We start from the raw sequence: 22685 nt of genomic DNA, 5'->3' as shown, positions 1-22685 counted from the left end.
CCCCCGTTCACCTGCTTCCCTCCCCCGGCAGATGTGTAAGAACACGCACGTGCTAGTGAATTAAAGAGAACTTTAAAGCGTCTGGTTTGCTTTTCGTGCGTTTGAGGGTTATGAAATTTACTATGGCCTGAGCCGTGAGGAGAGGACACTGCTGAAGACACGGTCGTGGGCCGAGTCTGTCCTCGCAAAACTGTGGTCTGGAAGGTGTGGAGCATCCCTTGGTGAAGCCTGTGCAGGGGAGGAAGGATCGCTTTGTGAGGAGGCATCTGCATGATATGGTGCCTAGTGGTATGTCAGGGTGTTATTTGGAGTGACAATTCATTAACGTCTAAATTAAATTAACACATTTGTTATTTACAGGCAAAAGAGAGTAATGACAGTAAATGGTAAATTAGCAGCTTTGCTCCGATGTAAATGTCTGTTGGAGTAAGAGCATACTCTGATTCTGATAACATGGTGGTAGAAGGGCAAGTCCATTAATCATCAGGGAAGGAAGGAGACCTGAGGTGATGTCTTACTGAAACCACTTTCACCTTTTACAGTGCAACGTGCAAAATAAAATCTGTGGGACATGGCACAGGGAAATAATTATGGACAAAGCAGCAACGGGGTGGCTGATGAATCCCCAAACATGCTGGTGTACAGAAAGGTAAGCCTTTGTGTTTTTCAAGAGCTGAGGGAAGGACTTCAGGAAATGGTGAAGTCCTGGAGTCTTTTGCCTAGCAAGTGGGGCCATTACTTTTGCTGTTTCTCTCCAACTTCATTAATAGATGCTGCTGCTGTGATTTGCATTGAATGGAGCAGTCTGATTTCAGGACATGATCACCTGACACTAATTTGGAATGTTTTGTGTCTGACTTCTGTGCTGCCTAATGCAGTTTAAATGGCGTGTGCAAAGTAGATCTATATCCCAGGTACTACTGATGACTCCTGTTTTGAGAAATGACTGGCTCCATTGTTTTAAATGATAAAATAAGCACATGTGTCAACTTTGCATCATGTTCAGAAACAGCTGGTTTTCAATTTGAAATACTTGATGCATTTCCTTTACTTTCTGCACTGACGCATATGATATTTGATGGTGTTGATGTGCCAGAGACTGGAACATGTTTTGAGCTCAAATGTTCACTTGTAAAATCTATTTGTAAAATGAATTTATATATTTTAAAGCTAAATATTAACTGTATAATAAAATATTTTGTATTTCTGTCTCTGGGCAAAGATTTTCAGAGTGCAGGAAAGTCAGAACCATTAACTTATTTCATACAGGGGGAAAAACTGATTAAAGATATTACTTATCTGCAATCGCCACAACTTAAAAAAAACCCAAGCACATACACTCCAGGGATTCTCTCTGGGAAAGATTTCTAATGTAGTTAGTCTAATAGCATCAATATACAAATTTCCAGACTTTGAACTCCAGTAGTGGGGCTTATTTAGCCACTGTGCTTTCACTTAAGTGACAGTAAATGCTTGGGGATTTTGAGATGTGTTTATACATTAATTTTTTTTATAAAGCTCTAATTGCATTTCTCAAAAAAGAATAACAAAATAAATTCTAATAATAATGGAGAAAAATAACTTTGCTGTCACAAATTAAAATACATAATTATGCAATTAATTGTGTTATTCCTAGAACACAGTGCTTTCTAACTTGTTTGTGGTTGTTTTTATCAGGTGGAAAAAAAATCAATTTTTTTACTTTGTTAGAGGTATTGACTTTTCTTTTTGCAAGTTAACTGTAAGAGAAAGCATCCGATATATACTCAGTTTAGTCTTTGAGGTAACTGTGGTAAGTGTTCTTTTCCCAGAAATTGAAAAATAGTCTCAAATTGAAGTCTGATGAATGCTTTTTTTCTCTTCCTATTTTCAAATATGTTGCTGATTTCAGTTAGTTGTTCATATTTGCTATTTTAAGAATTAGGCTCTGTTTACATAAGTGAATGAATTTATGAACTTAACTTTAGTTATCCATCTGTGTAAGAATGCATATCTAGAAAAATACGGGGTTATCTTGTAATTAACACGTGTGTTTCAAAATGCAATTGTATGCATGAATTTATATGTGAAAATATGCTGAAAACATATCAAAGCTTATATTGTTCTTTATATGTTTCTGATCTTTCTGAACAGAATCTTTCTGCATTTATCATGTACTTCCATGTTGAGAAAGAAGTTTTTTCTCAGCTTATTTAATACATGGAGGGGGAACACAGAGAAACTACTTATTTTCTCTTGTGGTGACTTTGAGGAACTGGTCATGCTTGTGACCCATTATATTTAGTGTGATCTCATGCCAAAATTTAACATTGCCCCTGGATTGAAAGGGAACTGCCAAGGCAAATGACGAGAATCCTGGTGATGCAGGGGAAATTTGAAAATGGAAAGTGGGAGATAGCACACAAAACCTCAGGTGTGTGCTCAGCAGAATCAGGGCATCAAACACCTTTTCAGTCCTCTGTAAATCAGCAGTAAAGGCATGGTATCAGTTTGTATCTTCCAGTGTAGCAGTGGTCCTTCCCTTGTTGTTTGCTACAGTGCAAGTGGTACACTGAATATTAAAATTCTGAAGAACACTGACCACCTACAGCATTACCTGCCATATTTGCTTTTGTACATGTCAACTTATGTTTGTAACATGGTGAATCAAAAGGATCATTTAAGAACATGCACACTGGTGTTAGAGAGTACAGAGAGAAAACTAATTGGTCCTTCCCTTGGCAGTATTCAAGGAATAGGCAACCAAAAAAAACAGATAACTTTTTTTAAAAAGTCACCTGCCTTTTTCTGCATTGTGATATTGCTGTAATCAAATACGTTATAAATTCTATGTCTAGAACATGAGGAGGATAGTTAGGTGGAAATCATTTCACTTCAGAATATATCATGCCTGAATATAATTCTTTAATAGCAACAACTAAATCACAGGATTCCTTGTAATACGTTTGAAAACACAATACTCCTCTGTCTGTTATTCTGTTGGAAATGAAAGCACTGTGCAGAGTGAACAAAGAACTAGATCTGCCAGCTTCATGAAGGACTCTCTTTTTTTGGCCAACTGGAAAAGTATTAATAGTTGTTAGAAAAAAATGTATATGTGCTATTGGCTGGCTTCAGAAGGAAACTGAATTTGAAGTCTTGTATGTTGAATAACATTGCTGAAATCCACAAATGCAGAAATGCCTTCTTCCTGTAGTTTATACGACATCATCACATGGAATAGCACACATTTCGTGATATGTGTGCCTGCAAGGAATGGATGGGACATCTCTTACTACTTGTGTTAACGATGAACTAAAATTTGGCCATGCTGAGTGAAGACCACTATTTTGGCTATAAAGCACAATTCTGTAATTTGTTAATTCTGCTGGTCTGTGTAACTTTCAGGCACAATCTGAACTAAGTATGTTCTAAACTACATGGAGTTACAGCCCTGGGTTTTCTAAATCCACATTGTCAGGAGCATTTTATAGAAAATTCTTTACATAACGGAGTTCTGGTGTTTACAAATTCAGTATTTAAGGCTTGAATCATTATTGCACTTTAAGTAAATTGCAAACTCTTGACAAAAGAGGCTGTTTCTCCATTTTTTTTTTTAAATGTGTCTGGTTTGTGATTAGTTACTTATCTGAAGGGATGAAGAAAGATGGATTATCAAATTGTAATCTAGAGTAATATGGAGTGTAGATAGCCTGTTATTCTCATAGTAGCTTGTATTCATAGGCAAAGAAGGATTTCATTGCATTTTGCTTTCAAACATGAATATTTTTTAAAATCAGAATAAGATAATTAAATATTCAATGCATACATAACTTAGAATTACTTATTTAAATCTGTGATGGAAAAGACAGCAGCACAGATAAATAGTTCCTTATATCATTTTTACACTGCCTTTTAAGATGCTTGTGTCAGTGTTTTTATGCCTTGGGGAATACTTTTTATTTTAATAGAATGTCAGCTGCATTATTCTTTTTTGCTATCAGCCTAATTATAAAGTAGTGACATGTGACACATCATTGTTACGACATACCTTAGAAAAAGTAATGAATTTTTCTGCCAGTAGCCCGAGGTAAACATGAAAAATGTAAACCCGCTGCTTTTACTTCCCCTCCAATAGAGTCTATTCCAGTCAGCAATTCAAAGAGATATGACACTAGAATCCACAGTATTTTAACATCACAAGTTGCTCATACAGAAATTTCGGATTTCAGCAACACTAACTTCCTGCTGCAAGCTAGGTCTCAAAGAAGAAACTTGAGATGTAATATAAGGGCCATATTGTGCAGCTTTTCTAAGTTTCAGGGCCTGACCTGCTTTTTATTTATTTATTTATTTCATGAATGGCACAAATAATTAAAAGAATAAGAGTTGTCTTTGAGGAACTTGCGTTTTAGACCTACTGCTGGTCCTGCTAAAACTTTATCTTTCTTGTCTGTGCTTTGCTTACTTTTTAGTCAAACATATGCTGCAAGGATTAGGAGTTCTAATTTATAAGTTTAATAATTATCATATTGCTGTATGAACTAGCTTCATTTGAGAGATGATAGCTTTATCTTGTAGCAATAAGATTAGCCTTGTCTGAATAGTAACCTAGACTTTGATTCTTTACCTTCCTTACTGCCCCCAGTGTTAAAATAGCTTTTGCCAAAGCTGATTAGAATTACTAACAGTTGGGGCTTTCAATGATGTAATGAAGATAACGAGGTGTTTGTTCTGTTCTTGTGACAATTGTTGAAGGTCATATATGCCAGTACTCATGTATAGCGAGGGCTGAATTTGTAATCTCAAGCTACTCCTTAGTTTACCATGATCCGATAGTTGTCTCAGAAACTATGCCTCCAAAGCATAGCAAATGTTGTTGTAAAGGAGCTATAGCCATGCAGTGACAACATTTGAGGAAATAATGACCACCGTCTTCTAATAACCATTCTCCTCGTCTCTGCTTGTGCCAGAGATGACTTCCAGTGTAGTGTGCAGATAATACTGTGTTCTCATGTGGCTTTTACCAACTGGTCCATTAAAAAAGATTGTTGGAAGAAAATGATATCACAGATAGATGTATTCTTTAGAGCCTGTGAGATGAAGGAAGGATATGGTAGGTGGGATTTTTCCAAGTATGGACAATCACTTTGATGGGGGAAGAATTAGTCTGATACTATGCATTTCTGAATATGCCATCACAACCTATGGAGGCATCTTGCTCTCAGTGTAAGCTACTGAGTTTGTTACTACATTGCAAATGTCAGGGTACTCTAAGGTAATAGAGGTAAGTGGTGTTCTATTGTTGGGGTTTTATTGTGTGTGTGTGGTGTTTTTTTTTTTTTTTTAAATTAAATTACAGTATACCTCTACCTTATGCAGTTTCTTCTTCCAAGAAAAAGAGTGATACTATTGCGAGTCTTGGATGCTGGTCTTGGTTTTATTCCAACGCTCATCATTATAGAATTAACAGAGAAAGGTCCACGTTGGTGGACCTCAGGAATTCCAGCTGTAGGAAGAACAGAATTTACCTGCATATCCAGCATGAATGGTATGAGTATGCTGTCATAGTTTCAGAGTAGTTGGTTGATATTGAAGTAAGCTATTACACAGGTAATATTTAGAGGGCAGGAACTTAATACTGAAGGTCAGAATAATTGCTAGATGCTGTCAACTGCCTTTCATGTGGTGAGACTACATATTTCCCTGTATGCTCTCACCTTCATATTTTGTATCTGCCCTCTGTGTAGTGATGTACTTTGCTGTATCCTCTCCTGGAATGGTTATTGTTAGTTCTAGGTGTAGAATGTATGTATTAGCATCATTTGTGATAAGAGCAGTATAAAGAGTTTGATTGTCTTCACAACTATACCAAACCACTGAAAATGCCAAGGAATCTGGTTAAAACTATGTCTGTTTGAGTCTGCAGGTGGCTAGATCTGGAGAGGGGCACCTGCCCTGTGTATTGCTTTGGTGATTCCTGCTGGTATTTCCCAGCCTTTCTGTTCTCATCTTCCTTCCACTAGGTGTAGAAATGTATCAAGTAATATTGCAGTGAGAGGTTTTCTGCTGCTTACTGCTCTAAGCTTGATGTGCTTGGATCAGTGACATTCCTGTCAAATGCAAAAACCCCACAGAATTGTCTGCCACCATGACTGCATGTTCCTGTTTTGATTGTGCATTGTCATTTTCAGTTTCTCTGCTGCTTTCCTTTTGAAGCAGTCTACATTTGTAGCTATGGAAACAATGATGCTATTGATAGTGACGTGCAATACAGAGTCAGAACTTGTTTGTTTTGGAGTTTTGAGTTTTGTTTTCTTTTACTTCAGGCTTATAACGTGCTTTGTGGACTGCAGGAAGTTTTATAGTAACCTCTATTATGTGATAATATTTGACCGATTCCCGCCAAAGCTGATACGAACTATAATGAGGCCACGTTAAGATACTTGCATGTAAATACAACTTGTTAAATTGTGGCTATTTGCCCAATTTAGGAATCACAAACCAAGTGAAGCTTAGCTGTAATTTTTAGTATAGGAAGCACTACACCACCTTCTTCAAATCAGTCTGTAAAAGCTGCTAAAAGAGAAGAAATTTGGCTTAGGAAGTCCACTTACAAATCTAAATTCTAGATCAAGCCTAGAAAGAACAGAATAAAGTCACTAGCAGAGTATGTTTGTTTTTTACATGCTATAAAACTTTTCAGACAAAGTGTTGAGGAAAGGTAAAGACTGCAGATATATGATTATAGAGTGTGAACAATAAAAAAATCTCTAAAAACATATAGCTTTTACAAAAGAGATGCATATAATTATTTTCTGTGTTACAGACGGGTAAATTGAGACATGACAGTGACATGTCAGAGCAGTGGAAAAGCTAAAAATCCTTGTTTTGGTAAAATAGAGCAAACTATTTTTTACAGAAGAAGGAGCCATTAGAGTTGAGCTTGCAAAATACCACCTGGAATGACTTCCATTATTCTTTATTTTAAAAATGGAAAAAGATTGCAGTAATAGGGGGAAGAAGGTGGAAATGTAGGAGGATACCTTTTGTCGACTTTGATCAAGGCAAGAAAAGTCTGGATTTTAATAGTGGTAATATGTTCCCCAGGGCTCGGTTCTGGGGCCGGTCTTGTTCAATATCTTTATAGATGATCTGGATGAGGGGATCGAGTGCTCCCTCAGTAAGTTTGCAGATGACACCAAGTTGGGTGGGAGTGTTGATCTGCTGGAGGGCAGGAAGGCTCTGCAGAGGGATCTGGACAGGCTGGATCGATGGGCGGAGGTCAACTGTATGAGGTTTAATAAGGCCAAGTGCAGGGTCCTGCACTTCGGCCACAACAACCCCCTGCAACGCTACAGGCTTGGGGAGGAGTGGCTGGAGAGCTGCCCGGCGGAAAGGGACCTGGGGGTGCTGGTTGACAGCCGGCTGAACATGAGCTGGCAGTGTGCCCAGGTGGCCAAGAAGGCCAACAGCGTCCTGGCCTGTATCAGAAATAGTGTGGCCAGCAGGAGTAGGGAAGTGATTGTGCCCCTGTACTCGGCACTGGTGAGGCTGCACCTCGAATCCTGTGTTCAGTTTTGGACCCCTCACTACAAGGAGGATGCTGAGGTGCTGGAGCGTGTCCAGAGAAGGGCAACGAAGCTGGTGAGGGGTCTGGAGCACAAGTCTTATGAGGAGTGTCTGAGGGAACCGGGGTTGTTTAGTTTAGAGAAGAGGAGGCTGAGAGGAGACCTTATCTCTCTCTACAACTACCTGAAAGGGGGTTGTGGCGACGAGGATGTTGGCCTCTTCTCCCAAGTAACCAGCTATAGGACAAGAGGAAATGGCCTCAAGTTGCACCAGGGGTGGTTTAGATTGGATATTAGGAAAAATTTCTTCACTGAGAGGGTGGTCAGGCATTGGAACAGGCTGCCCGGGGAGGTGGTGGAGTTGCCATCTCTGGAAGTGTTCAAAAACGAGTGGATGTGGCGCTTCAAGACATGGTTTAGGGGACATGGTGGCGCTGCATTAATGGTTGGACTTGATGATCTTGAAGGTCCTTTCCAACCTTAGTGATTCTGTGAAATTCTGTGAAATCAGCTCTGTGAACCTTACAAAAATGAATAAGGGAAGAAAACTTTAAGGGGATTAGTAGTAGGAGGAGATTGACCACTTTAGAAAAACATCTTCAATTGAAACTTTGAGATGGTGGTGCAGTGTAGAAAAAGTACATGTACAATTTTCCATGGTGAAGGGGTCAGCAGAGAATTTTGGTTTTGGTCTTGATTGCCACCAGCTATAAAAAAAAAAAAAATTGGAGATAAAAAGGTTGAGTTAGTTATTCAAGTATTTGTTGGTTATAAGAGTAACTGGAATAGACAGCGGGAATGAGGTTGGCTGGGAAGCCACAGGGGGTGTTAGTCCTTGGAGCTGAACTGTCTAAGAGGCAGAGTTGGGAACTGTAACTTTATATGGAGAGTCAGAAGTGCCTGGGTGTAGTGCAGGGGAGTGGGCTGGCCAAGAAACAGAGCTGTAGGAATAGGTATAGGAGTATCTTATAAAGCTATTGTAACTGTCAGTGAAACTTTTACTAGATAACATACAGACTTAACTGACAGGGATGGGAGCTTGGCATTTGGACTCTTTAGCCTCCTAAAATGTGGGGCCTGTTTCATGCTCTTGTGTGTATATCTATGTTTGAAGGCTTCCTTTGAAAGATGCTGCTATGGGGGTCTCAATTTGTTTGTAGTGCTCTGTGTATCTCTGAGAAGACAGCTTTATGGGCTGGGTTTCAGAGAAGCTGCTTTGTCTGTGAAGGTGATCAGGGCATCGAAAGCCAGAGACATCACTCTTGCTTTTTCTTGCTGTTGTTACCTCCTCTTCCTTCAAATATACTTCTGGCTAAAAGTTTATTGCTGATGAATAGGAACTGGATACATGACACCGGAATGTATCCTTTATCCATATTTTTCCAATGAAGATGCCCATTATTCAAGATTTTTATAATTGTGCTATTTCTACTCAATTGAGGACATCTTTGATAGCCATTAAATGAAATTTGAAGTGTATTAGACCTGCAGAGTTATTCAAAAAAGAAGTCCTTTTGAGGAAATCTCTAAGAATTTTCATGTTCTATTCATATCAAAGATGTGCTGGTTTAATTCTGAAAAACCTTAAGCAAGAGGCAAATAGACCCCAAGGACCATCCAGATAGCAATTTATCCATCACAGTGAAATCATCATTCTCCTGGCATTCTTTTACCTATTTTACCAAAATTGGTTAAAATGGGAATTTTGAAGCTGTATTAACTCTTCTGCATCACTTCTGCTGGAATTGTATGTTTGCTTTCTTCTTCCTCTCACCTGTGCCAAATCCTGTTTGACTAACATAGTGTGAAGTTCTAGGGAGGAAGGATTGTGCCACAGAGGAAGAGATAGCAAGCACAGAGGATCTCTTCACTATGCAGTTCAGATGTACAAGGATTATCTAGCTGAAAGTGAAAATTGCTCCCTATAACACCAAAGGAATTTTTTTTCTTTCTCTTCCAGTTATTCTTGATGACAGAGGTGGCTGTATAATGTGAATGTACATGTATGTAATGCATATGCACTTACAATATTTCAGTAGTCTAATCTAACAAACAGATTGGCGATTATAAATATCCTCTCAGCAGTGCAAAGCCCTGCTGCCATGGGACAAGCAGTGGCAGTGGGGTGGGTCTGCTTTCATGATAGATTCTGTGGGGTCAGGAATCTTATTGGCTTCTTGCTTTTGTGGCCGTTATGCTTTTGTGACCCTTCTTTGCTGTTGATTAAATAGCAATCCACAGTAGAAAAAGAAAATATACTTACAGTCCCCGTGGAGTTCATTTTGTAAGGCGTATTATGCCAGACAGGCCCACTTTTACTGTAATCTGAGTATCGAGTCATAATTGATCATAATTGAATAAACATGAACAGAAAGCTTGTATTTGAGGGCATTTGAATATATAATAGTTTTTGACAATATCTCATGTATATGATGTAACACTATTGTACTCTGTCTTTCCCATTGTAAAAATGATTTGCACTGAAGTATTTTGAATAGCTATTATTTAAAAGCACCCTAAATTCTGGTGGAAAACAGGTTTTTTCTGATCTAGTTTTATATCAGGATGAATAAGCAGTTTACCGAATGCCTTTTGAAATAAAGACATACTAGTGCTTCTTAACACCTACACTTCTCTGAACTACAAACTCTAAGAGGTATTAATCTTCTGTGGGCTAGATTCTGCCCTCAGATGTAGATTCATGACATCTCTTGATTCAGCAAGAGCCATACAATTACATGTGATATAGAATTGATATCAACAAGAAGAATAACAAAGCTTAATAATAAACCCTCAAAATTACACAAACTTGAGGAAGGTATTTTGCGATAAGAATTCTCTTTGTTGTACACTTTTGTCAGTATGGAGGATAAAATGTAGAACATTTTGTGGCTGTATCACAAAATCCCTGATCTTGGCACGTTTAGTGCTGCAGGCATATAAGTGTGATCTGAAGAATAAGTTCAAAATTGTAAACCAGGATGGTTTCTTAGCAGCAAATGGAAACCTTAGTGTGTGAATAACGCTATCATACAGGGCTGTATTAAGATGTCTGTATGGCTTGAGTAGTTTCAGCTGTGTCATCTGTAAAATAGGTGGTCCGCAGTATAATTAAACTCATCTTAGTGAAATTCTGTGAAGATCAACCATTTACTTTGTACAGAGTACCCTAAATGTATGAAAGTACTACATGAGATGGTTAAGTACTACAGTCATAGGAATGCAGTTTTAGACAATTGGAATACTGTAAACAATGAGAGTTCTACCCAGCTGCTCACAGTATTACTAGCTTTCAAATGTCTCAGTTTTTTAAGGAGTTACTAAGCAACCACAAATCTCATTCAAGTCACTAGGACCTTAAAGGGTTTTAGTACCTTTTCATAAATCATGCCTATTACTCTGTGGAATCGTCACACTACCTGAATGAAATAGTTAGATTCTGGCTCCTGTGGTCTGAAGGGAGCACCAGTGTCCATCAGAGAAGAGCCATACTAATGCCCAGTATGGCAAATACATTGGTTTGGTTTCCAAGAGAGAGGGAAGAAATACCTTTAGCCTGTTTAAAACAGAGATAAATGATTTAGTGCTTTATCTGTGCTCATTTCTTAAAAACCTGTAGTAAGAGAATAATATCTCTCCTATATGAAAATCTTTTCAAAGTTTAAGCAACTCTTCTGTTTTATGGACAGTTGTGACCTGAAGCACTTAGGTTCATTTATAGTGGAAAAAAATAGTTCTGATCTTGCTTTCTCTTTACCATCAACTCCACTACTATAGAATTACTTTTGGATGTTGAAGTTCATGTTCAACTGTTTACTAAACACACTGTCCTGTTCCTATATTGAGGTAGTGTTTATATCTCATTTTGAGGTACATTCAGAAGAAAAATGTGTGGGCCTGTTTTATTTATATAGTTATGTTTGTATTTATCTGTGTTGATGTATCTGTAGCTGTCATGCCATTAGTCTTTTATCAGAAACTTTGGTACATAAATGGTCAGGCAGGCCATAGCCAATGCTATTGTCTCTGGGATTCTTTTGGTTTACATTTTCTTCTGTCTAGAAATAGAGGGCTAACTTTGATTCCAGGACACTGGACTTGACAATCCTTTCTAGTTCTGTATTCCAACATTTAGGAGCTCTCACTTTAAACTACGGAAAATAAGACATGTACAGGCATGAACGTGTAACTGTGGATAGCCTCTGAAGGCTTTACCTATCCTTCCAAATCACTGATGTTTTATCTAAATGAAGACAAACTCAGGTGCTGAGATGTCTGTTAATGTTGTCTGGAAGGGTGTTGGCACAGAATTTTGACTTGCCATCTATTTTTTTTTAATTTATTTTTTTTAAAATGTATTAAAGAACTATACTGCTTGCTTCCCCTTCAAACATGAATTCTACCCTTTGTGTCCTGTGAAATAGTTTCTCTAAGTAGATAATTTTATGGGGCTTATTCTTGGTCTCTCTTGGCAATATTAAAGGACATGGAGTAGGTTCAAGGACAAAAACGCTGCATGTGAGGCACTGAAAGAAAAATATTTAGCATCACATCATCCTCTCACTTTGAATATATTTGTCTATGTGCAAGCTGCGCCACCAATTGCTCTGTCAGGCAAATATGGCAAGATAAACAGGGTTGAATGAGACCACCAGGATTGTGCAGGTGCTTCTGTTGCAATAGGACAAGGGATAACGGTTTTAAACTAAAAGAGGGTAGATTTCGACTAGGCACAAGGAAGAAATTTTTCACATTGAGGGTGGTGAAACCCTGGCACAGGTCGCCCAGAGAGGTGGTAGATGCCCCATCCCTGGAAACATTCGGGCTCAGGTTGGACGGGGCTCTGAGCAACCTGATCGGGTTGCAGATGGTCGGGGTTGGACTAGATGACCTTTAAAGGTCCCTTCCAACCCAAACCATTCTGTGATTCTATGAGGCTATGAAATGGTGCCGGAGGTTCACTAGGTGGTGCTCTTCCCCTTGGGTAGCGAACGAACTTCCCGCGGGGGTGTGAGAAGGATTCTCTTGAGGAAGGAACGAATGCTGGTCTCATAAATAGCGTCTTCCACGCTAAGTGTTGATGTTTGTGTCCTGGTCAAATTGTTGATCGAGTCTTTTGGTGGTGGTTTTACTGAATTGGTGCTTGTTCTGCAGTTTCCAGGGTGGGATACCTCTACTGTTGTCATGTGTTCATCAGACAGCCTAAGCACTGCTGTTTCCTGCTTGCACTTGTCACACGCAGGAGGCTGCCGGGCTTAATGTTCTGTTGACAAACTGAAAAGATAATTTCTGTGCATGAAATTTTAAATCTAAGTATAAAACAACAGGTGGCAAAGTGATTTGGGGACGCTAGTCAGAAGACACTGAGACTACATAATTTCTATTTCTTCTCTCAATGCATGGAATGGTCTTTGCATCACCTTCACAGTAGTATTTGAGGATCACCAAACTGGAAGTGAGGCTTGCCACAAATTCAGTCGTTCACATGGTTTGGTCCAAATGCCAGTGTTTTTGTTGTTTGTTACCTTGACATGCCTTAGCAAGAGGAAGTATGTTTCTGTATGTTCTCACTTTTCTCCCTTATCCCACCTTTTTGACCTTTTCATATAATCCATGTAGGCATGGTAAATAGATTTTAGCTGAGTAGTCCATAGTTGACACAAATATATTAGCATCAATTTAAGTTTTAGCTGCATCATTGGTTATGGTTAAGTATTTTTGTCCTATTCTTTTTGCAAGCTGTCTTGAATAGTATTTACAAGATGGACTACTTACATGCTTATGTATGAGCCAGTTAAGCTTCAGAGTGTTACTAGAAACATTCATTGTGTTGGGTTATTATTGCATTGTTAGCTATCATTGGGACAGATACTTTCTTGAACATTTGAAACATGTAGTAGATGCAGTTGAGGGGGGAAATGCCCCCCCCCCCTTTTTTTTAAGCTAATCTCTTTCCTATTTACCTTGTAGAAGTAGAGGTGAAATTTTACTTTATGTGGCCCTAAGTGCAGAGTAACTCCTGTTCTCACTCGGGTTATTAAATTAATTCCTTGAAAAGTAGTGCCACATGGTTCGTGTGTCAGTGAAATGCTACAGAAGTTGTTATGCAGTGGTGTCCTGGTGGTAGTGTGCTAAAAGTGTGAATTCCAGCTTTTTTCCTCTGAAGTAGTGGACTTGTTGTTGTTATGTTTACAGTTGGACTTGATGAATTAGTTAAAACCTTATGTTTTGTTTATATTTTCCATTTTCCTTTCCAAGCAAGTAAATGTCATGATGACTTTTGAATGAATTGCCCTTCTACAAGCTAAATAAGTTTTCATAATTGACATATCAATTGTAACATTAACTATTAATGCAGTGAATGACTTCTGACAAGTGAAATGACTTCTGACAAGTGAGGATGAGATAATAGTCATTAGTCAGCATAACATCTTTTTCCTGAAGGAAGAGATGGATGGTGTCTTGAGTATATAATCTGCATTAGAACATAGTGGAAGAGCAGTGGCAGATAGCATGTTATACTGAAATGCAATAGTAGCCATACTTTTTGCTAATGTTAGGATGATATATGACAAGGGGTCTGTTACATCACTCTTCTAATCTGTTAGATCTAGGCTGATTGCCTCTTTTTACAACTGAATGTGATCATGCAGAGAGACACTTGAATGTGGGAGAAGGAAGGTTAAGTCTAGGTTGTGCTGCTGAATGGTTTTGAATAAATCACTGCATGTCAAGCAAGCTGAAAGGCATACAGGCACTCTGTGCTTAACTCCTTAGGATGCAGGTAAGTAAGAGGTAGGCTTTATTTTAAGTAATACACAAAACAGCATTTATCTTAAAAATAAACAACCCTTCCCCACTTTTCTGAGTAGGAAGATTGGAACCACAGAAAATCTTCATTTGTGCAGTGCTGTAAAAACTGTAAGTTCCTCATGGCTGGAGAATTCCTGTAATATTACCAGAACGTGGTTTGCCTAAGAGCAAGGAGAACATCTAAAATAGAGTATTGAATTTAAAAAATTGGGCTGTGGGAACATGGATGTGAATCTAGTTCTGCTGTCCTCTTTGACAAAATGGTAGTAATTTTGAGCCTCTGTTTCCCATTTGCAATTTGGAGATAATTCAGATGGATTATGAAGAGACACTGAGGATGAGATTAATTATGGTTTTGGACTGCGTATGGTATAGTGATGGCAGTATTGCAATAATGAATGTTGCCTTATTTTTCTGACACACCTTTTTTCCAGTTGTTTTTCACAATTCCACTGTGATTCATTACAGATTTAACCTTTGACTTTCTGACTAATAGATTTTGTATCTCTCTTGAGTGAGGTTTCATCATCCTGGAGAACTTTGTCTGACTCCCAGTGGAGCGTCAAGTGGAGATACAGTGGCTAAATCTCCACATGGTGTGCTGATAGTATACTTTCTAGATCCATTGCTTCTGTTTCTCTACTTGCTTCGAATCCTTCTGTGGGTGATGACAGAGGGGAAGATGTACATGACCTACAGTACAGGCCCATCTGTGAAGACCAGATGGCATCTGTAACAATTTTTCCAATGATTTGGTTATTTTCCCTTCCATTTCCTGTAAATTGTCTGAGGGAAACTCATGTGCTGAAACAAGCAAGGATAATGGAAGTGCTGACCTTTATTGACGGAATGGCATTTTGTGCTTTCTAACCACTGCAGCCTAATCTCACTTCTATAATGCCTATAAATGCTGTGTTGGAAATAATATGTAATTCTATAGAATCCAAACACAGGTTTGGTTTTTTTGTGCCACTAAAAGAACAGAGGATATCTGTAACTGTGTGTAGGAGCCATGTTTGTGAGATTTTTGCATTCCAGCAATTTAAAACTAATCGGAACACTGAATAAATATTGTGGCAAGTGTAACTAAAGGGACATTAATCCACACTATATTTTCCGCAAGCTTTAATTTTTGTAACAGATGCTGTAGTTGTACCTCTCGGCAATATATCCTAACATTCACTATGCTGAAGGAGAAAGTCCAGTCTTTCAGTCTAGATTCATACGGATAGCATGAGTTTAATATGAATAGCGATGATTTGAATGAACGTGTGCATCTTCGTACACACCTGCAAAACAACTGGCTTATTTGTTTCTTTTGCTTAGCAGTTGTATTTTGTTTTGTGTTTTTTCATGTGTGTTTTGTTGTTGTTGTTGTGTTTTGTTGGTTTTGTGGGATTTTTTTGTGTGTTGTGGTTTTTTTAATAAGGCTGATATTATTAGCATCTGTGCTATCACCAGCAGCATGTAATTCCCCGAACTGTGTATGTGTGTGTATATGTGTACCCATGTTTGCATCTGGTATTCTAGCTATGACTAAGTTTTCCCACCCAGCTTAAATAATTCCTTGCATTACCAGTGTGGTCCTCGTTTATGATTACTTCTTACATCCGCACATAGAAGTGTTTTGCCTTTGAGCAAAGGGAGAGAATTGTGTAGAGGAGAGACTATGCTATTAAAAGTATATGTTCTCTATAGAACTGCATCAGCAAGTTTGGGCATTTAATAAGCATTATTACTTAGCCAAGTCATTTTTTTCATATTTTGCTGAAGAGATTCAAATATATTCAAATTTTTGGCAAGTATTACTTCTGAACTAGTAACTCCCATGTGTCCCCTCCTAAAACTGCACAACATTTCTTTTTGGAAGTCTGTCTTCATTTACCTCTTCTACTAACAACACTATGTGCTCTGGAATTATTAACTTGGCTACTGATATAAAATATTTTCCTCACTTTGGATTAGTGTCCACTTTCTTTTCCACTTTTCATAAACCTTTATTGAGTAACATTAGAAGCACCTTAGTATGTCACTTCTAAAATCCATGATACTAAACCAATTTATTTGTCAAAATATCTTTACCTCTCAAGGTGTGAGGGTTTTTTTGATTATAAATGGCAACTCTGGAGTTGTAACACTAGAAATCAATATCACTTTACATTTGTTTTGTTAGAATGTGGCTGTCTGCTAATGAGGTTGAGTCATGGTCCTAGACAGTGCATGATTTTAAGTCTCATGCTATGTTGGGTTTTGTGCTGTTTCTGGCTGCGTCCAAGAGAGACATATGACAAATTACAGTTTGAGACTGACCAAGCTTTTCCTTCTGCAATCACAAAAACTTTTTATGAGCCATCAGACATTTGTTTCTGCATTTTCAGTTCAATTTTCACTTCTCAGTTCAGCATGGAAATCTAATAAAAACCTTTTATTAGCATAATTTTATTACACTGAATTTTTAGCCAAATTCCCTGAGCAAGGAACAAAACTAAACAGCCCATGCAGTTTATGAGGACTAAAGAGATGTACCTTATATGCAGAGCCAAGATTTTTTTTCTTAGTCTAATTAAAATATTAGCAATCTAATCAGAGTTGCTATTTGTCCAGTTAGACTACTCCACACATATGAACACTCACATGTATACCTCTAATTATCCACTTATTGCTAATTCCCAATATTAGTATAGTTAAAACTGATATACGCAAGCTGTTTAGTTTCTATTTCTTTCTCTGGTGTTAGGCTCAACTTTTCTAGGGTCCTTAGTCCAGGTCAGTAGTGCTAAGTTATCTTCTAGGAGGATGGTGAAGGATTACATCTGCATCCTGATGGGAAAAGTATGATGCTGATGTTGAGTATTTCTTCCTTGTTGCTCTTGGACTTGCTTGTATTTATTGTTTTGTGTTTGTTAACACAGTTGTCTTGCTCTTTCTTTATCTCTCTCTGAGTTTTACTGCATATGGTATGTTTTACCCAGCTTCCAAGGTTGCATTCCTTTACCAGGAATTTAATGATATATGATTTGTATTTTTAGCTCTGGAGCCCAGGTATCATCCTGTGCCAGTACGGTCGAAAGTGTCTACTATCATCTGCTGCTTGGCCCTTCAGTGGCTTCTGTTACAGAGCCCTATCTTTCTTCAGAGTCCTTTGACATAAGTAATATTTTATTAGCCCATCCTTGTCATCCCCTTGTATTAGGGTCATTGAATTCACACATGGTTCAGTGTATAAAACCAACGATCCATTAGAAAATCTGTGTATCTACAGGTTCATATAGTTATGTTTTGGTAATTATTTGCTGTTAATTTTGCTGGTGTGTTACCAAAATTACCTTATATCAGTTTTCACAGTAAAAGACAAATTAGTCTGGTTTTGGATACAAAGGAGTTCATCTGAAGCTTCTGCTTTTTTTCCTTTTGTGAAGTAATGAGAGAGCCACAACGTTTGTCTTATAAATTTTACATAGTCTACAATCTGTGGACCACAACATACCAGTAAAACAGAGATAAATATAATTGGTCAAATCTGCTGAAGAAGAATTTCTGTCCATGGCCGTGACCCAAAAATAGCCACTTGTACAGGCTGAGACTGTTGGTGAGTGTAATCTAAGAGGCCCCATTAAAAACCATGACCTTTCGCAAACAAGTGATTATTACCCCTGTCTTCCACTCAAGTCTTACAACTGCTGCCTGACTTTGCAGCAGTTTGAACTTTGCAATCATCTTAAATGAATGCAGGCAAAAGACCTTATTAAATTAAAAGCAGAAGCAGAATGCTTTTGGACATAAATTGAACATCCTCTCGGATTAATGACATTTACAGTATTAATCAGAGACCGTGAAAATCACAGTTGTTGATGCCCGGAATAATTGAAGCATATAAGCCTGACAGTGTTGATGCTCTTGAATTGTGATATACATGAAAGACAGTTTATTTGCACATAACTTTTCTTGTGTTTCCAAGTGCAGTCTGGCATGAGTGGCTATTTTTGAAAAAATGGCTAAGAATTACAATTCCATTATGAGATAGCAAAATAGGTATTTTTTTTTATATTAATCAAGCAATATTGCTGTGAAAGCTACAAGTCAGTAAATCAGCTAACAATTGCAAGTGGTATTTATAGAAGCTTTGTTGGAACAAAATATCTTCTTAACCACTGCAACCAATGACTTTTGTTACTTTTAGGCAATAGAAATGGAAATTTCAAACAAGAAAAACTCTCTCGGCTTATTTTAGTAATAATCTGCAAGGGCCTTTTTTGGTTTTGGCGGTCTATATTTTTTCATATCTTGAAGTGCTCACCAGACTTTGTAGTTCAGATGAACACAGTCTTTGATTGTCAGTGCTTCACTAAGAAGGCAAGTGAAAATGCTTTTGATCACGCAGCTTGGCAAATTGATTTTTTTCTACAGAGTACTGTTGGATCTTACAATTTAAAAGTGGTGTGGTAATGTCTCAGATCTATTTCCATTCACTGGTCCTCAAATGGAATTTGCAGTTTCTGAATTTTGTCTTTTTTTGGAGTCTTTTTGAAAGGAAAGAGACTTTATGTAATACACACAAAGGTAAGGAGAATGTTGATACATTATTTCATTACTAACTTCAACTATATTTCCTCAAAGGAGGTGTGTTTGTTTTCTTTCACTTTTGAAGTACTTTGAATTCCAGTTTTAAAACTGAGTTGCAATATTGCATGAAGTTTTAAAATGGTTTCTATTACTTTAGTACATCTTTTTATAATATTTTCTTTTGGAGGAACTATGTGGGTGATTGAAAACTAAGCTGTATATCCTTGATTTTACTTTGAAGTACATGCTTAAATGTGGTTCTCATCAGTGCAGGTGTCCTTAAAAAAGATGTGATTTTTGCAATAACTAATCTGGTGGATGAACTGATGGATTTCCATGTGCAGGCTATGGCATGTCAAACAGCATGAAAAAATTTTATTTGGCAATATTATCATAGTATTTTATTATTTGAAATTATCTTTCTGGAGAAGAACATGTTTAGGAAAATAAATTGCCAAAAGAGCTTTGTCTTTTGTTACGCAGATTTGAGGGATTGAATATATGAACTGGTTGTTATTCTTATTTGCACTTGCCATAAAGACCTTGACTGTTGTTCTGTTTGGGAGGCTCCTGAATTTCAAAATTATGTTCTTTCACATATGACTTTGTATAACTATTTGCAATCACCATTTCAATTCTTGGTCATCATAAATGAAATGTTGTAAATATTACCTGTAGGTGCTTGCAGGAGCAAGTGTTCCTGTAATTCTATAAGTGACTGATCACTGTAAATACATAGGCCAGTGTATGGTTGAGAGACATCTACTATTCAAGAGTATCCCAGTTGCAGAATAAAATAAAAACCTTTGTATTTAAATAATGGCAGCTCAAAAGCACAAGATCCTGATAGAGTGGTCAAGTCTTAAAACTGCCCCAAAATATTTTGTCACTATATGTATAGGGAGTATTCTGAACTACACTTAGTAGAAAATCATAAAAAATTTTTCTGACTGCATAGCCATGACTATCTAAAATTTGACAAATACGAGGAATATTGTACAGGTCAGAGTTAGTTAGATGATCTTTAAAGGTCCCTTGCAACCCAAACCATTCTAGTATTCTATGAAGTCATCTGAAGGTGGGTTTTTTTGTTTGTTTGGGGTTTTTTTGGCTGTGTTTTTTGTTTGTTTTTAACAAGGCTGGTTTTGTAAGTCTTAGCAGGAGACAGACTTTAGAGTGTTGCAGAGCATTTATGATGCTAGAATGGTAAGGCAGATCCATTCATTAGTAGGACTACATGGCTACGTATTTTTAGAACCTTCCTGTGGCTTAATGAAGGCAAACTGCATGTAATTTGTCTTTGATACAACAGCTGGCAGATGCAATTTAAAATGCTGCTGAGTTGACTTTTAGCTTGATCTGGTTTTATATCTCCTCTTGCACGGCAGAATGTTAGGCTTAGGAGCAAAACACATAGAGTAAGGTTTTCTAGTTGAAGAATGCAGGCCTTAAGCTGGTGGGTACAACAGCTAAAGGTGTGGATTTGGAGATTCATTATTTTTCTTACAAAATAATTTCAGTACTCAAGGAGGTGCTAAAATTGAGTGCAGTAGGGGAAGATTTTGTTTTGGTCTAAGAAAATACAAAGCTGTTCATGACTTTTAGTTTTTGGCCTTTTTGTTTGTTTATTTCCCCCGGAGGGTCCATCATGCAACTGCCTAACTATAATAAAATCTCTTCCTGTTTTTTTCTAGCTATTAATTGTGTTTTGTAAACTAAACAATATAACTTTTACTCTGAAAAAATATTTTCAAACTGACTTTTTAAAGGAATTTTAGTAAAGTTGTGCTTTGTTTATTGGATATAAAACCAATTTTCTTGATAGTGACTTTCATTAATGCTGCTTTGCATGTGGCAGCATTTGTTTTTTGACTGTTGTGGTTTAACCTGGCAGGCAGCTAAACACACCACGCAGCTGTTTGCTCACTCCCTCCCAGTGGGATGGGAGAAAGAATCAGGAAAAAAAGGTATAACTCATAGGTTGAGATAACGACAATTTAATAGGACAGAAAAGGAAGGGAAAATAATAATAAAGATAAAAGAATATACAAAACAAGTGATGCACCATGCAATTGCTCACCACCTGCTGACTGATGCCCAGCCAGTCCCTGAGCAGTGTCCCCTCTCCCCGCCAACTCTCCCCAGTTTTATTGTGCAGCATGATGTCATATGGCATGGAATACTCCTTTGGCCAGTTTGGGTCAGCTGTCCTGGCTGTGTCTCCTCCCAACTTCTTCTGCACCCACAGCGTCCTTGCTGGCAGGGCAGTACGAGAAGCTGAAAAGTCCTTGACTCAGCGTAAGCACTGCTCAGCAACAACTAAAACATCAGTGTGTTATCAACATTGTTCTCATCCTAAACCCAAAACACTGCACTATACCAGCTAATAGGAAGCAAATTACCTCTATCCCAGCCAATGCTAGGACAATGACTTTCTTGCAGGTGTACTCATTGACATTAAATTAGTGGTTGATACCATTCTAATTCGTTAGTATACTGATCTTGGGCTGTGTTGTATTTATATTTAACTACCTACTTTACCACTGATAAGTATCTATTGGCTCCACTGCTTACCTGCACATTACTCTATTGATCTCTCTTCTTATCTTGCATCTTGTACTCTTGTATTTGAGTCAATTTCTTCCAAGGACACAGAGTACTTTTCAAGTCATTTAAACACACAGCGGGAAGATTATCCAGATGATAGTTTTATCATCGATTTTTATAACAGTCTGTGAGGTACATGATTAAAATCTAGCTGCAGATAAAGAGGTACATTTGAAGAGATGAGCTTTATATTTAGAGGGACAATAAACAGTTTTTATCCTCTGTTTCTGAAAACATCTCTGGGTAGCTTGTGGTGGGGTTTTTTTTGTTTTGTTTTAAAGCAGCAAATGATTTGGAGTTTTTTGTGGGTACTCTTGGGGATATGGGAGAATGGCTGAGTTTTCTAGGTTTGTGGGCTCTTGCTATGTAGTCTATTTTTGACATGAAACAAAAGACATCAAACCCCAGGCCCTTCTGAAATTAGAAGTTTCTCTTTATGGTGCTTTACCTTTACATTCAAATTTCAGAGGGCTTATGTGGGAGCTACCCTCAGCCTTTGATTTACTTTGTAGTAGTTCTCATGTACTTTTAGTGTGGTGCAACTCCCTCTGTAGCATTCTCTCTCATAACACATTTTCTTCAAAAGTTTGTTTTTCTGTTTTGTGATAACTTGTCAAACTGATTTATACTTTGCCATGTCAAATAACGGCTGGATGACTGAACAAAGATGTATTATTTCCTGAAAAGCAGCTGAAAATTAATGCAAATGGAGAACTTTTATTAACTATGTGAGGTAGTGGGTATGTTGCTGGAGGACTGATGATATCATTTTGCAGACTTGGAAATAGTTCTTCAGCAAACCTGTCTGCATTGCACTAGGAGGCAAGAGGAGTTTTTTAATTAGGTGATTTAATTTTCAGGACCAGAGATAACTTGCAACTCCAATTTTTGTGATGCTACTGCAAAAGTTTTGTTAGTAAAAGCTGCTGCTGAGTTTCTGGGAATTGACTAAATTTTTGTCTTCTAATCACCTTCCTGTGAAATACAAAGCCTGTAAGAGCTCTGGTGTCTTGGGGCATCTCATCATCCAAAGCATAGTACTTTTGTTGTTGCCTTATCTTCTTCCCTGTGCTTAAGTTCCCGGGTTTTGGTTTTGGGTTTTTGGGTTTTTTTGTTTGTTTGTTTTGTTTTAATCTTGCTCTGTATTGCTAT

The 22685-nt window shown here is 37.7% G+C and overlaps 1 protein-coding gene across 13 annotated transcripts in view; it reads left to right on the top strand.

Annotated features, from left to right (window-relative positions):
• Positions 1-565: 565 nt before the first annotated feature.
• RGS7 (regulator of G protein signaling 7) overlaps positions 566-22685 on the top strand; it is a gene marked incomplete at both ends in the record, with an annotated part of 259392 nt that continues 237272 nt past the window's right edge. For 12 of the 13 annotated variants that reach the window (XM_081997372.1, XM_081997366.1, XM_081997373.1 and 9 more), the window contains one exon: positions 572-649. In XM_081997372.1, the coding sequence (XP_081853498.1) occupies positions 572-649 (78 nt within the window). Of the gene's footprint in view, positions 650-22685 lie in introns of all 13 variants that reach the window. The other variant, XM_081997367.1, reaches the window with a different exon arrangement.

The sequence above is a fragment of the Phaethon aethereus genome, assembly GCF_964289735.1.
Source record: "Phaethon aethereus genome assembly, chromosome: 3".
Classification (NCBI taxonomy): Eukaryota; Metazoa; Chordata; class Aves; order Phaethontiformes; family Phaethontidae; genus Phaethon; species Phaethon aethereus.
The sequence above is the reverse complement of the archived record's forward strand: the minus strand, read 5'-3'. Positions and strand labels throughout refer to the sequence as shown.